General features: G+C 49.4%; 1 protein-coding gene across 5 annotated transcripts in view; it reads right to left on the bottom strand.

The window, feature by feature from the left end:
• Positions 1-2,578: 2,578 nt before the first annotated feature.
• The window catches only part of PPFIA1 (PTPRF interacting protein alpha 1), a 91,867-nt gene continuing 80,090 nt past the window's right edge, over positions 2,579-14,355 (bottom strand). For 3 of the 5 annotated variants that reach the window (XM_035013490.1, XM_035013486.1, XM_035013488.1), the window contains 7 exons: positions 11,994-12,169; positions 11,804-11,901; positions 9,645-9,820; positions 8,900-8,968; positions 7,308-7,473; positions 5,130-5,200; positions 2,579-3,933 (listed from right to left, as the gene is read on the bottom strand). In XM_035013490.1, the coding sequence (XP_034869381.1) occupies positions 5,142-5,200; positions 7,308-7,473; positions 8,900-8,968; positions 9,645-9,820; positions 11,804-11,901; positions 11,994-12,169 (744 nt within the window). In that variant the 3' untranslated portion in view covers positions 2,579-3,933; positions 5,130-5,141. The remainder of the gene's footprint in view (positions 3,934-5,129; positions 5,201-7,307; positions 7,474-8,899; positions 8,969-9,644; positions 9,821-11,803; positions 11,902-11,993; positions 12,170-14,355) is intronic. The other 2 variants (XM_035013487.1, XM_035013489.1) reach the window with 1 other exon arrangement.

Raw genomic sequence — 14,355 nt, 5'->3', positions numbered from 1 at the left:
TTAATTAAAAAAATTTCAAATTAATTTACATTACTTTTATCTTAATTAAACATTATAAATATTGCTTTTGTTTAATTTTAGGAGAGCATTCTGGGCCGTGGAGCGGAAGCCAGGAAGCCCCGGCTGGTGGCTGCCCCTCGTCGCGAGCAGAGAACCGTGTTCTGTTGGCTTCCTCGGAAGAGGGCCGGTGAGACCCGTTTAAAGTATTCAAGATGAGCCCCACCTCGGCCCGGCCTCGGGACAGCGGCCACGTGGGGGCAGTCCGGGTGCCCTCGCACAGCTCCATCTGCATGGTGCGCCCCGAAACCCGTCCGGGGGGCCCCCACGTGCCTGCATGTGTGAGCAGTGGCTCTACGGGACGCAGGCCTCCCGCAGCCTCCCTCCCGCAGCCTCCCGCACCCCGGCACAGCCGGCATCTGGGCGGGCCCTGGGCACCCAGGCGGGCGCTGCTTCCTCCCACCAGCGGGCGGACCGTTAGCTGGGGCGTCAGGGTCTCCCCTGCACGTCCAAGTGGATGCCCAGAGCAGGTCCTCCACAATAGCCTCCAGGTGGTTATTGAAATTGCTTTTTTAAAAAAAATTTATTTATTTATTTTTTAAAAGATTTTATTTATTTATTTGACAGAGAGAGACACAGTGAGAGAGGAGCACAGGCAGGGGGAGTGGAGGGGGGAGAGGCAGGCTTCCCGCCGAGCGGGGAGCCCGATGCGGGGCTCGATCCCAGAACGCTGGGATCATGACCTGAGCCGAAGGCAGGCACTTAACGACTGAGCCACCCAGGCGCCCCGAAATTGCTTTTAAATAGAGCAGAGACACCCTCCCCACTTCAACACCATCAATTTGTGGCGGGGCGGTGCTCGGCACGCTCAAGTTCAAAGATCAACCAGGAGTAAACCCGTCTGCACGCAGAGGTCCCTTGATCATCTTACAGTCCTCCGCTCTCTCCCCCGCCAGTCTCTGAGCCACTCCCTCCCCGAATCTCCGCTCACCCTGCCCTTTGTGTGACCAGTCCTGTTCCCTGGGAGGGTGGGGCCCGTCCTCCCCACCCTGATGCCACCAGAAGAAATGTCTGGGGTGAGGCAGGCTGACCAGCGGCCCCCCGGCAGATACCTCTCTGTCCAGACCTCGGGAACCCGTGAATGGGGCTTCATTTGGAAAAGGGGACTTTGTAGATGCAACTAAGGCAGGGGAGCTTGAGACCGTCCTGGATTCCCCGGGCAGGCCCCTGACCAGGGCTCTTACGGGGGGCAGAAGGTGAGCGCGGCCAGGAGGACGGCGTGGAGCCGGTAGCCACAGGAGCTGCAGGACCCGCCCACGTACACAGGACGGAGGCAGCACACAGCCAGGAGCAAAACCCAAGCCCAGTTACCTTCAGAAGCCCCGACGCGAGACACGAACGAGGAGCTTAGGAGCAGCGGTGGAGGAGTCCTTAGTGGGAGCGCGCGCGGGGCGGCGGGAGGACGGGGAGCCCGGGGACATCTGTGTGGGAGGCGCAGACCCGAGCCGAGCCAGAGCAGCAGAACCTCCCAGACGTCTGCTTGCTGCTCTTTCTCAACTGACGTGTGTCTTTCAGGCATAAATGGAATCACCAAATCTTTTAAATAAAACACCCGCACCTTAATGAATCTGTGGCGAGTTGGGTGTCTAGAAAGGCCCAAGGCTTGCCTGGCTGTGGTCGGGGACAATGGAATGTGCGGTTTAAAAAGCAAGGGGGCTCTGCACTGTTCCAGATCTCACACTTAACGTTAAGAAGTAGGAAATGCAGAAAATAAGGCTTCCCCTGAGCTCGGCAAGCTCAGCCGCACAGGTTCGACACAGGAAGACGCGAGAGAACCCAGCTGTGCGCTGGCGGAGACGGAGACGGGCCGGGCCGGACTCACCCACAGAAGGAAAACACGCTCGTCCGGAGCCGGAGCGGTCAGCCCTGGTGGCGCAGGCAGAGCGGGACGGTGAACACCAAGCCACGGTCTTTGCAGGGCCCGCCCCACGGGCCACAGTGGGTGGTGTCAGCCACTGGGCTCAGCGCCCACCCCCCCGGAGACCCCCAAAGGGGGTCCCGGAGTTGCCTAGCCCTCCGAGCTCTTGCGTGAGAGCTGGGGCGGCGGCCATGCGTGAGCCACCCCCCAGGGAATCCACTTCCAGCCCTGCAGGTGGGTGGGCCCCGCCCGAGCCGGCGCACCTGCCCCCTCCCCTCTGCCCGCTGCAGGAGGCGCCCCCCACCCCGGTTCCCAGGGGCCGAGAGAAGTGGAGGGACGCAGCCCTGGGCACCTCTCGTGAGGGCATGAGGAGAGCAGCAGGAGAGTAAAGCCCACACGGAGGACGGCCCGGGACGAGCAACAGTGCTGAGCACATGCACAGGCCCCCGCACACGCTGCCCCCGCCTCCTCTGGGCCCTGGAGGGGCCGGTGAGACCGTGAGATGGAGTCGCTGCGCCTCCGAACCGAGGGCACAGACACCCGGTCCTCCTGTGGCTGGCACCGCATCCTGCACCTCGGGGCTGTTTGGGTCTCCGAGCTGCTCTGCACGCTAGACGCCCGGGGCCCGCACGGGGGAGCACGGAGGCGGCGAAGAAGGGCAGCTGGTTCTCAGTATCCTTTATTGGCAGTGGAAAATGCTTCAGGACTGTATTGAAAGACAGCAATAAATAATACTGTGATAAAAACAGTTCAAAAGTAGACTGTACATACTTTGTTACATAATCAGAAGTTCACAAAAGATTAATAGAAAAACAGGACGGTAACAGTGAATTGTACAAGTAAATTAAAAGCAGAAACCAAATGTAAAGACATGCCGTTTCTATCTATGTCTCAGCTGCATAATAAATAATGCACCATGATCTGAACACATTTCTTGCTGGCTTTTTAATATGCCAAGTAGAAAGTAAGAGTTACATTTGCTACTTATACAATCCAAAACGGCTATCTCATCAAAATCTAAAAATGTACGACTAGGTCCATTCTTTAAACATGTTTACAAACGAATGTAAAAAGATGATTTACATAAGAACAGTAAGGCCTTTGTTAGAGTTGCACGACATTATTTCCGGGGGGGACGGGGGCGGGGGGGGGGGGACGCAGCGCTTCCTGATTGGTCCTCTAAGAGTTCTCGCCAGCGAGCTCCGCACCAGGAGGACGCCCAGGCCCCCCCGCCCAGGGCCCCCCCAGGCTCTCAGGGTCCTCAGCTCGCGGCTTCAGCCAGTCGCTAAACACGAGCTGCCCGAGCCCACCGGGACGAGCCTATGAAGAGTTCACCGGTCCTAGGAGATTTTCATAGTCTTTCCAGTCCAAATTTTCAGAAGCTGATATTTAACACCAGATATTTTTAATCTGTTCACGCTATGGAATAAAGCATTTCTTGCTAGAAAAAGTATAGTTAAGGTCAGTCATTAAAATACAACAACAGTTGCTTGAAATGAAGTCTGCTTATTTCAAAATGATTGTTGTAGAGCTAGGTTTTGTTTGATAACACAGCTGTGTCATGATTTTACAAATACGGTAAAATCCTTCTCTCTGTCAGGGTTTATTAATAACAAATTAAGTAATGATAATTACAATAAATGCACAATTTACAAAAGCCCTATATTTGTTCATAGGATTTATACATACAAGCATTACAGTACATTCATTTGAAAGACTAAATTAGATATAAGAACACGAATTGATTTGAAAGGATATTTATAGCCTGGATATACATGAAAAAGTAAGTAACTATATAAATGAAGTCATAAGTTTACATAAATATAAGAAACATTAAGTTCTAAAATATTTTCTCTATAGTATTCATGAATTTTTCGCTAATTAAAAACTCTGTAATAAAATATCTCAGGGTCCATATAACAAGTATTAACAGATTAAAGATTCCGTTGCATTTTAAAATGTAGTCTTTGTGGGATTCGAAGTGGTGCATAATCATCTGTAGAAGTAGTGCGGGTAAACTGGAAAAGAAAAACAAACAAAAGAATCAGTCTTAAGCCACCTGAGCAGTGACGTCCCGGCCGGGCAGGCCCCAGCACACCTCCCCTCCCGCCCTGTGCTTTAGCCCCTGAGAAGCCAGAGGAAGCATCAAGCACTTTGCTTATCAATGACTGACTTCATTTTGGCCTTTGATTGATTTCATTTTGGCCTATGTCCAAAAGTAAACAATTTTTAAAAAGGATGGAAAAAACAAGTATTCTTTTTTTTTTTTTTTTTTAAGATTTTATTTTTCAGTAATCTCTATAGCCAACGTGGGGCTGGAACTCAGGAGCCCGAGATCAGAGCTGCCTGTTCCACCGACCGAGCCCGCAGGGAGCCCCCAGCAATCACACATTCTGGCTGAGACAGGAAAACACTGAGCGCAAACAGAGCTCCCCCAGGGCCCTCGGAGCAGGGGGAAGAGGGCCAGGCTCGCAGGCCTGCACCCGAAATCTCAATCCACAAACTCAGCCCCTCTTGTGCTAATGCACTTGGTTTTTGTTCTGGGTTTTTTTTAGACCAACCCCTTAGGGCGCCGGGGTGGCACACTCGGTGGAGCGCCTGACTCCTGGTTTTGGCTCGGGTCGTGGGACCGAGCTCAGCATCGGGCTCCAGGCTCAGCGCGGAGTCAGCTTGAGAGTCCCGCTCTCTGCCCTCCCCCACCGCTCACGCGTGCTTGTGCATGTGCTCTCGCTCTCCCGCAAATAAGGATCTTGGAAGAAACCCCCATCTCCCAACTGAGAGGCTATCGGTGTCACACGGTGGCTACGGTCTCATGAAACTTAATACTTCGGGGCCTGATTCATTCAAGACCGCGTCTGTAAAAGCAGGCCGGCCAGCAGCAGTGGCCCGGGCGTCCCACCAGGTGCACGCAGACGCAGAGGCTGTGACCCGCTGGGGACAGTCAGCTAAGAGCCAGGTGACGCTCTCTTGCGCTCTCCTGCCTCCCCCCGCCCCCACGAGACAGTAGCAGACGTGGGGGCCAGCATCTTTGTGTTTAAGGAATGGAAAGAATGGAAATACATTTCTTCCCTTAGGAATCAGTGACACACTAGCCTCTCCAGGTTAAGCGTGAGCATCCAGAACACCAAAGTCCCCTCCACGGGCGCCGAGGGCTTGTGCGCGTGCGTCCGGCCAGCTTCCCGAGCTCGCGGGGCCGGCTCTCCGGGCTACTCACCTACAGGGGGCGTCAGCAGGAGTAAGTCCTGACTGTGGCCGAATCCAGCCTCTGCGGTCCTGACACGCCACCTGCTCCGACGACCACGACGGGAGGCGTGCAAACACAGCATGCAGTTAGTCTCAGCGCCGCGCGGCCGCTCGAGCGCACACACGCACATTCACGCCCACGGCAGCACCCACGGAGGGGAACTGAGTCACCGAGTGGGCTTGTCCCCACCCCCCGAGCAGCCCGGGGTCCGTGGGGCAGCAGGTGAGGGGAAGGCAATTCCTCCACACACATCTGCACTGGCAACAACCATGAACACGGTGACTGTTTCTCCCGAAAGCCTCCAGACTTACAGACTTTTCTGGACTTTTTTGCAGCCCAGCAGCAACGTGAGTGTTACCAGCGCGCTAAAGGGAGTCGGGTGCCCGTCCCGCTGCCCACCCCCCTCCCCCGTCTGTCTGAGAAGGACGGCCTTACCCTCCCGGCAGCGGGTGCGGGACGATGACCGAGCCACGGAAGCCCAGGCCCAGCCTCCCTTCCAGCCAACAGCGCGCACCACAGATGCTTTTGTTCTATCAAGAAACCGCCCGGGGGGCTCACTGGGTTTTTCCAGCCCTGTAGCAGCTGTGGGCTGCTCCCAACTACAAGCCCTGTCTCCCCGCAGGCTGCCGGTTCCCTGCCCCGGGGCCAGAGAGCACTCGGAGAGAGCGGGAGGCCTGCCAGCTGGGCCGGGTTTCCGCCTCCGCCTCCGTTAGCAACGGGGTAAGAGCTCACCTTCCACGGGCTACGCTCCCTACGCCTTTTGCCACGGTTATGTTTCATTTACCTGAACTGTAATCCAAATGCCGCTGTTAACATTTACAATAAGGAAAAGGCAACTTGTGAAATGAAGCTGAGGAGACCAGGACCGCAGGCCAATTGCCCAAGAAGTCGAAGACTTAAGTTACAACTAGAATCCATAGAAATTACCTACAGGCTTCTTGAAGGAAAATGCTATTCTTTTCCAAAAAGTTGGGTTTTTCCCTCATTAAGCATAATATTGAAGTCTGGCGAAGAGATGCAGTTTTTTAAATAAAAACACTGCCCGATAAGTTGCCCTCACTCAAAGCTCAGCAAGGCTTTATAGAAATTACTTTTCTCTGGTTTGTACGTGGGCAGCGAGAGCAGAACTCACAACCGAGGTTCAGGCAGAGCTTAGGCAGGAAAATGGTAAAAACCACACCGGACAACTTCCCTACAGCCCGTCTACCCACGTCCACCGAGAGTGAGCGCGCGGCCGCCCGTCACAGGCCTACGACACAGGGCCCCCGCGGCCAACACACACAGCACTCGGGACGTGCCGGACACTTGCCAAGAGCTTCCCGCAAAGGACTCGCCGCCACAAGCCATCAGTGAGGAAGACACTCGTGCGACAACCAGTCTACAGATGGGGACACTGAGGCACAGTGCTCAAGGTCATGCGCCTCCTGCACGGCAGAGCCAGATACCAGCCCAGGCAGTGTGGCCCTCCATCCTGTCACTGAGTGGGACACGGTCAGAGCGGAGAGGTCCCTCCGCAGACCTTGGCCAACTCTTCACTAGCGGTGGTCTCGAAGCAGAGGGACCGTCCAGGGATAACTGCACCCTGATCTGACACAATGACCCTACAACTGGCGCCCTCGACAAGACCAGCCCTGCCCTGTGAGCACATCCGGGCTCCCCTTCTTCCTTTTCCCCGTCCTCTTACAACGTAACAACACGGACAAGAGAGAGCAAGGACGAAGGTGGGAACTGTGCCGATTACCACGGACTCAGTCACTCCTCCAGCGCGGAGAGAAGTCCTAGGGGTAGAGGACGTGGTCTGAAAGCCCCTGTGCTGCTCTCCGAGGGCAGAGCCCTCGAGGGCCACACGAACACATCTCTGCAAGTGTGGACGTCGGTCCAACGCTCTGAGGACACACACGCTGCTTAGCTTTATTAGTTGGAAGAATATGCTAATGTTCAACCAGATAACTTAAAATATCTGTACCATTGTTAAACTTTTCTACACAGATGTTAGGATTAATTTTACAGCATGTAAACCTGGGCATGCAACAGCACCCACACGCTTGCTACGTATTAAAGAGGTCATCGTGACCCTTATTAACGTTCCAGCCAAAAAGCTGCTCGTGCTGCCGACAGGTGGCCGGGGGAGCACAGTGCATCACGTACCGTCCAGCTGCATCTTCTTTGGCTGCATAGAGGGGGAGGACAGAGAGGAAGTGACCCGGAAGTTTGCGGGGAGAGTCTCTGCTGACCCAGCAGCTAAGCCACGAACGTCCTTTGGTCTAAACTTTTTCCTCCAAGAAGGTGCCCTCCTAAAGCTTTTATCATCGTCCTGGTAAATTAAAGATCAGAAAACAAGACTGATTTTAAAATACAGGACAAAATACACAGTAAAGTTACCAACCCTTTAAAATGTCCTTGTCCCTGCATTTTTGTTCACATGTATCTAACCCCATTCTTTTTCTTTTTCTTTTCTTTTTTTTAAAGATTTTATTTATTTGAGAGAGAGAGAATGAGAGAGAACACATGAGAGGGGATAGGGTCAGAGGACGAAGCAGACTCCCTGCCGAGCAGGGAGCCCGATGCGGGACTCGATCCAGGGACTCCAGGATCATGACCTGAGCCAAAGGCAGTCGCTTAACCAACTGAGCCACCCAGGCGCCCTATCTAACCCCATTCTTTTTTGATTTTTTTAATTTATCTGACAGAGAAAAAGAGAGAGCGCACAAGCAGGAGGAGCGGCAGGTAGAGGGAGAGGGAGAAGCAGACTCCCCCACTGAACAGAGAGCCTGACTCGGGGCTCAATCCCAGGACCCCGGGATCATGACCTAAGCCGAAGGCAGACGCTTCACCGACTGAGCCCCCCAGGTGCCCCTCTGACCCCATTCTTGATAACCATCAGACTCCCTGCCCAGACTGGGAACTTCTCAGAGTAAAAGGAGACAGGGCCACCCTCATGCTGGGACCCCAACTGGGCACAAATCAGGACAATGCTGGGCCACCTGGGTGTGCTCTGTCTGCCACCATGTGTCGCTTCTTATCCTGCAGAAATCACCTTCTTGCTATGTAAGATACTGCATTTTTGTCTTCAAAACAGTCTTCAGGCTGGGACAGGCCAGCGATGCCCGTCAGGTGTCCCGTTCCCGCCACACTCAAGTGTTCGCACGGCGACGGAGACGGTAACACGTCACGGTGCGAGAGGACACGAGTCATGGTTTCGAATGAGGAGAAATGAATGTGTCCTGTGTTTTTAAATAAACTTCTGAAACATTCTGCCAGAGCACAGGGGGTCCTGGATGGGATTGAGGTATCCAGTTGTCCCAAAACACAACTTACAGACTATGCCTCGGCCGCAACCAATGCTTTATGATGCGAAAAACATTTTTGAAGGATATCAAAAGTTAAATAGCAGAAATTAAAAAAAAACCTCCCCATCTTAGTGAAAATATTGCTTTCTTAATAGCTCATTTGTTAATAAATTAAGAGCAAAGCTTAACTTGTAAAGTAAAATTGTCTCCACATTTGGAAGAGTTATCCAGACTACACGGCTCCTACAAATATATTAATTTACTTTATTTATTTACTTACTTATTTTTAAAGATTTTACTTTTAGGTAATCTCTATATCCGATGTGGGGCCCAAACCACAACCCTGAGATCAAGAGTCACACACTCTACCAAGCTGAGCCAGGCTGGTGCCCCCAAATGTAACAATTTACATTTAATGCAAGTTTAAAAATCATTAGGCTGAAAACTTACTTCATCAAACCTTCTGTCAGTCCCCATGACCAAAAGGTTGTTAAACTCTCTTTCCAAGACAGCACGAGCCTGAAATCATAACAAAACAACCCCCCTTAGTGATATGCTAAGGATGTTAGCATATCACAGTTATTTTTAAACCAAGACTTAAACAAACAAACAATAACTCAAGGGATGAATGCCGTGAACATCACAGGGTACTTTAAGTCAGGGGTTTTAATGGGGAATGCATTCGCGGGCTTTGGGCGGTGGGACCCGTGAGCTCTTGGGACATTTTGTAACAAGTGTGCCGTGGGGGCCGCTGCTGGTGGGGAGCTTGAGGGTACTGGCAGAAGATATACATGTTCTGTAGAAGAATAAAAACATTCCTGATTCTCCAATGAGCCCATGAGTCAAAAAGGACACAGGGAAATGAGAAACAGAACTCCTGAGACCTGCGTGCGGCACACTTTCGTAAGAGCGTCTCTCTCTCTCTCCCCTCTGCCGCTCCACGAGCACCCGGTGTGGACGCAGGTCTCCCGCAGGTGGTTTACGCCAGGACTCCTGCGTGCACCAGGACATGGAAGGACAGGCAGACACGAGGAGGAGCTAACAAGTACTGTGGGCTCTGAGCCGCCGCATCGTGTTTGAGGCAGGGGAAGAGAGGACTGGCTGGCTGGGGGTTTGGTTACGCTCTCTCTGCCTCCACTCAGATGCGGAGCGCAGCGCTGGTCGGAGGGCGGGGTGCGGGCGTGGCCGGCATCACCTGCGTGTTCTGTGTCGGGATCTGCAGCAGGAGCGCCAGGGCGTTGGCATCGAAGGTCTCATCTAAGGCCATCAGCGCGCCGTGAACGCCGCTCTCAATGAGATTGTTGGCGTATTCTTTAAGGCCGATTGATAGGATCCAGCGAATCACTCGATCATTGCTCCAAACTAGCACATCTGCAGACGAGTGAAAACAATGCTCAGAGCGGCTGCAGGAAGCTCGTTTCACCGCGTTCGCCCCATAACACAGGATAAAGATCCACCCGCAGGCCCCGAGCCTCCAGTTCCCGACACAAGACGCAAGCCGCATGGGCCCCGGGGGCGCTGCCAGGTGGGCAGACGGCCTCGGCTGCACTCGCACACTGCCGTCCTGGCCCTTGGCTTGTCCAATGGAGACCGTCCTACTGGAACTCACCCTTCGAGTAAACCCTGGAGCAAGGAAGTTATTACACACACCAAGTTTCTAGAGAATAGAAAGCGACGGGGCCCAGGCTTCGGAAACCAAAAGGACACACCAAGAACCTGAACGCCCACCAGGTACGAATGTGCACCACCTACAGACTTCAGGCCTTCCGAAATACTCTCCTCCCATCAGAGGCATTGGCCCTGGAGCCGGGCACCTTGTGATTCAACGCAAACCCCTCACTTACAATCTCAAAGACTTTCCTGTTGTCGCACTTTAAAAATACAGAAATTGGAAGATATTCTCCAGCGTATTAGAGACTTGGGGGAAGATCTTGTATTTATGCAAAGTGATAAATTATTAAATTTGCTCTAGTAGAGATCTAACAATAGCCACCCTGTAAAAGTACATCCAGATGATCACCAGTTATTTTCAGAGGCAGCTTTTGTCAACTCTGAAAAGATTTAAGATGGAAATACAAAACAAATGGAACAGATTTACGTATCTCATTTCCCACCTCCTTTTCTAGATAAAAGGACAGATACACACACACACACACACAGCCATAAAATATATAGAGATCATTACTATATTTATATGTTAAACGTATTATGTGTATATAGGACATGTATTACAAATGTTAGCTTATGGTTTTTCTTGTGATTCACACTAACTCAATCATGGCTAGACTATCCTTCTAATGGACCATCTCCCCAACCGTATTTTTATCTTTAATTTCTGTCTTAATAAAGACAAGAGATGAAAAACAGCACTTAAAGGACTGTGGTTGTAAGGATTACATAAATTAACCTATATGCTTAGAGTTGGTCAATAGGTCTCATCTGCTATTACCATTCTTAGTGATTTCTTTGTACTGAAAATTTGGGGAGATTTTACTTGGAGCTTAATCGTTAACGTCTTATTTCAAAGCAAACTACTACACCTGCTCACTGAGAGGTGTCCTGGGTGGGTGGCTCCCCAGCAGAGAAGAGCATCTGCTGTCTCCTGGCTGAGCACCCTTGTCCCCTTACACCCCCGGCCTATTTTCTATCTGAAATACCTCTGCCTGCCCCCTGATGCCAAGAAGAGGCTCCCACCCTGTCTTCAGGGCCCAAATGCCATGTTAACCCCGCGCTGCTCCCTCAGCCACGGGAGCAGAACCACACTGTTCTATTCCGGGCCCCTCAAGGACAGACAGGGCAGTATTTTCCAGACTTCCACCAAGCAGCATACGGTGGGGGCCTGTTCACCTCTAGCTCTGTTGCTATCTAGCGCTGTGTAGCAGCATTTCTGAACAAAAAAGGACATGTGTTGTCACAAGGGGAAATGTCTGAGGTCACAGGAAAAATGCTTACCTCGAGACCCCGACCTTACAGACTGACATCAGCACAAGGAAATGGGCACAGAGGAGGGTCTTTAGAGGCACACAGTTCATCCCTCCCTCCTCTGTAATGATGCCAGACTAGTTTTCTCCACGTAAAGCCTTTCCTGATTTTTGTTTATTTTATTTATTTTTAATTTCTTTTTAAAATTTTGTTTTTAAGTAATCCCTACACCCAATGTGGGGCTTGAACCTATGATCCTGAGATCAAGAGTCGCAAGCTCCACCAACAGAGCCAGCTGGGCACCCCTTGTGATCTTTTTAACTTATTTTTAATTTTTTTCCTTCCAGTTTTATTTTTTAATAGGCAGTCATTGAACTGTTAGCACCGTGGGAAGCAGAAATATGCTGCATCCATTACACATAATGTACTAGCCTTTTATTTCATTCTGGCTTTCTTCTCTTTTTCTCTCCAGTTCTTTTCGGTCATAATTTAACCTCCGCAGGCACATAATTCCACACTGGAAACTGTTTCTATTACAAAAAAAAAAAAAAAAAAAAAGTTAGCTGTGGCAACAGTGCAAACTCCCTGAGCTAATTGGTCAGGACCATCCTGTGGGATGCACCTGTGGAAACTGTCGACCATCTTCAGCTGCCCGCGCAGGTCCTTCTTGGTCAGGTGGTCCAGCATGCGCGCGTCCACCAGGCACTCCATGAAGTAGCTGCGGTACTGCGCCAGGCCCAGGCTGGGCAGCCACTCATTGCCAATCCACTCGTGGTTCATGTCCCCGTAGGCGAGGGTCTGGTTGCAATAATTAAGCACATTAGTTCAGAAGAAAAGCCATGGAAGAGGTCACAAGGGTCATTTAAATAATTTTTAAACTGGATCTTTCAATCTGTTACATATTCTCAAAGGCTAAACTAATAACATTGTTTTTTATAATTTCAAAATAATTTGATCTATTTACTCTTAAATTGTTAGTAACATTTTCTACAAAGGGAATTATACCATGAACAGTCTATTACTTATGCTAATGAATTTAACATATTTACCAAAGCACAATAAAACTGGTTACACATTGTCTCTCTGAGCTAGTTTTCATGTATAATGATACAACCACAAAGAACGATCACGGCTCATGAACAAGTTTGAAGGATCAATCCAAGTCTACTCAGTAAAAATATCTCTGGCTGGCTTTCATTTTATTTTTAACATTTTGTTTGTATTTCCTTAATAAAACACGTTAATTTCAAAATCAGGTTTAAAAAAGTGAATTAAAACACAAATTGAAAGGAGATGAACACGTTAAGACTGAGAGGAGAGATGGTCAGGAGACCTCCCCCCCCTCCCCATTGTTTGGTAACGGACTGAGCAGCTGAGCCAAACAACTGGCTTGCATGGACAGAGAAGCCCGGAAGCAGTAGCCTCAACTAACCCAATGGATGTGAGAGAGCACTTCACCCAAAAGCAGCGCACACGGAATATTCTCCAACACAGACAAAGCTCCATGTATGCAAAGAGACTAAAATCATGCCAAATATATCTCCTCTGACCTCAAGAAAATTAAATTAGAACTCCATAATAAAAGACATCTAGAAAACTCCCAAATATTTGGAATTAGCATACTTCCAAATAACCCATGTGTCAAAAGAAGAAATCACAGGGAAATGGGAAAATATTTTGAACTAAATGAAAATGAACATGCAAGGGACACCTGGCTGGCTCAGTCAGTGGAGCATGCGACTTGATCTCGGGGTTGTGAGATCAAGCCCCACACACTGGGTGTAAAGATTACTTAAAAATAAAATCTTCAAAAAAAAAAAGAAGAAAGAAAGTGCACACACAATCATGAATTGTGGGACACAGCTTGAGCAGTGTCTTGAAGGAAATTTACAGTATTAAGTACTTATAAATGAAAAAAGGTTATAAATCAATAAAGTAAGGTTCTACCTTTAAAAACTTGAAAAAGAAGAACAAATGAAATCCACAGCAAGCAGAAGGAAGGAAACAAAAGCAGAAATCAGTGAAACAGAAACAAAAAAAATGACAGAAAATAAAATGATGAAAGTAAAACCTTCATAAACATCACTGAAATTGACGGGCCCCTACCCAGAAAGAAGAAAGTTAAATCACCAACATCAAGAATTAAAGAGGGGGCATCAGTACAGACCCTACAGGCACTGAAAGGGTAATATGGGAAAACTGTGGACAGCTGTAAGCAACCTGGACAAAACGGGCAAATTTCATGAAAGACATAATCTGAGAGCCACTCAGTAAGAAACAGGTAACCTGTACCTGAACTTGAATCTGTAGCTATAAACCACACAAGCACAAACACACATGATGCACATACACTCAATCTCTACTCTAAATGCCTTCACTGGTGAACTCTACCAAACATTTATGAAAAAATTACCAATTCTACAGAAACTATTACAAAAAAGTGAAGAAGAAATATCTAACTCATTCTACAAGAGCAGCATTGTCCTGACACCAAAACTGGACACATTTCAAGAAAATTATAGACCAATAAATATCCCTCATAGACACAGAAGCAAATTTTCCTTAACAAAGTATTAGCAAATCAAATTAGTAATAAATTAAAAGAATAAGATATTAGGACAAGTGGGGTTTATCCCAGGAACATAGGTGGGGTCAATATTTGAATGTCCATAACAGCCAAACTGTGGAAAGAGCCGAGATGCCCTTCAACAGATGAATGGATAAAGAAGATGTGGTCCATAGATACAATGGACTACTACTCAGCCATCAGAAAGGATGAATACCCAACTTTTGCACCAACATGGATGGGACTGGAGGAGATTATGCTAAGTGAAATAAGTCAAGCAAAGAAAGGCAATTATCATATGGTTTCACTTATTTGTGGAACATAAGGAATAGCATGGAGGACATTAGGAGAAGGAAGGGAAAAATGAAGGGGGGAAATTGGAGGGGGAGACGAACCATGAGAGATTATGGACTCCAAG

Source organism: Mirounga leonina, unplaced genomic scaffold (assembly GCF_011800145.1).
Source record: "Mirounga leonina isolate KUSES-001 unplaced genomic scaffold, KU_Mleo_1.0 Mir_166, whole genome shotgun sequence".
NCBI classification, from domain to species: domain Eukaryota; kingdom Metazoa; phylum Chordata; class Mammalia; order Carnivora; family Phocidae; genus Mirounga; species Mirounga leonina.
This window is presented reverse-complemented; position numbering and strand designations above follow the sequence as displayed.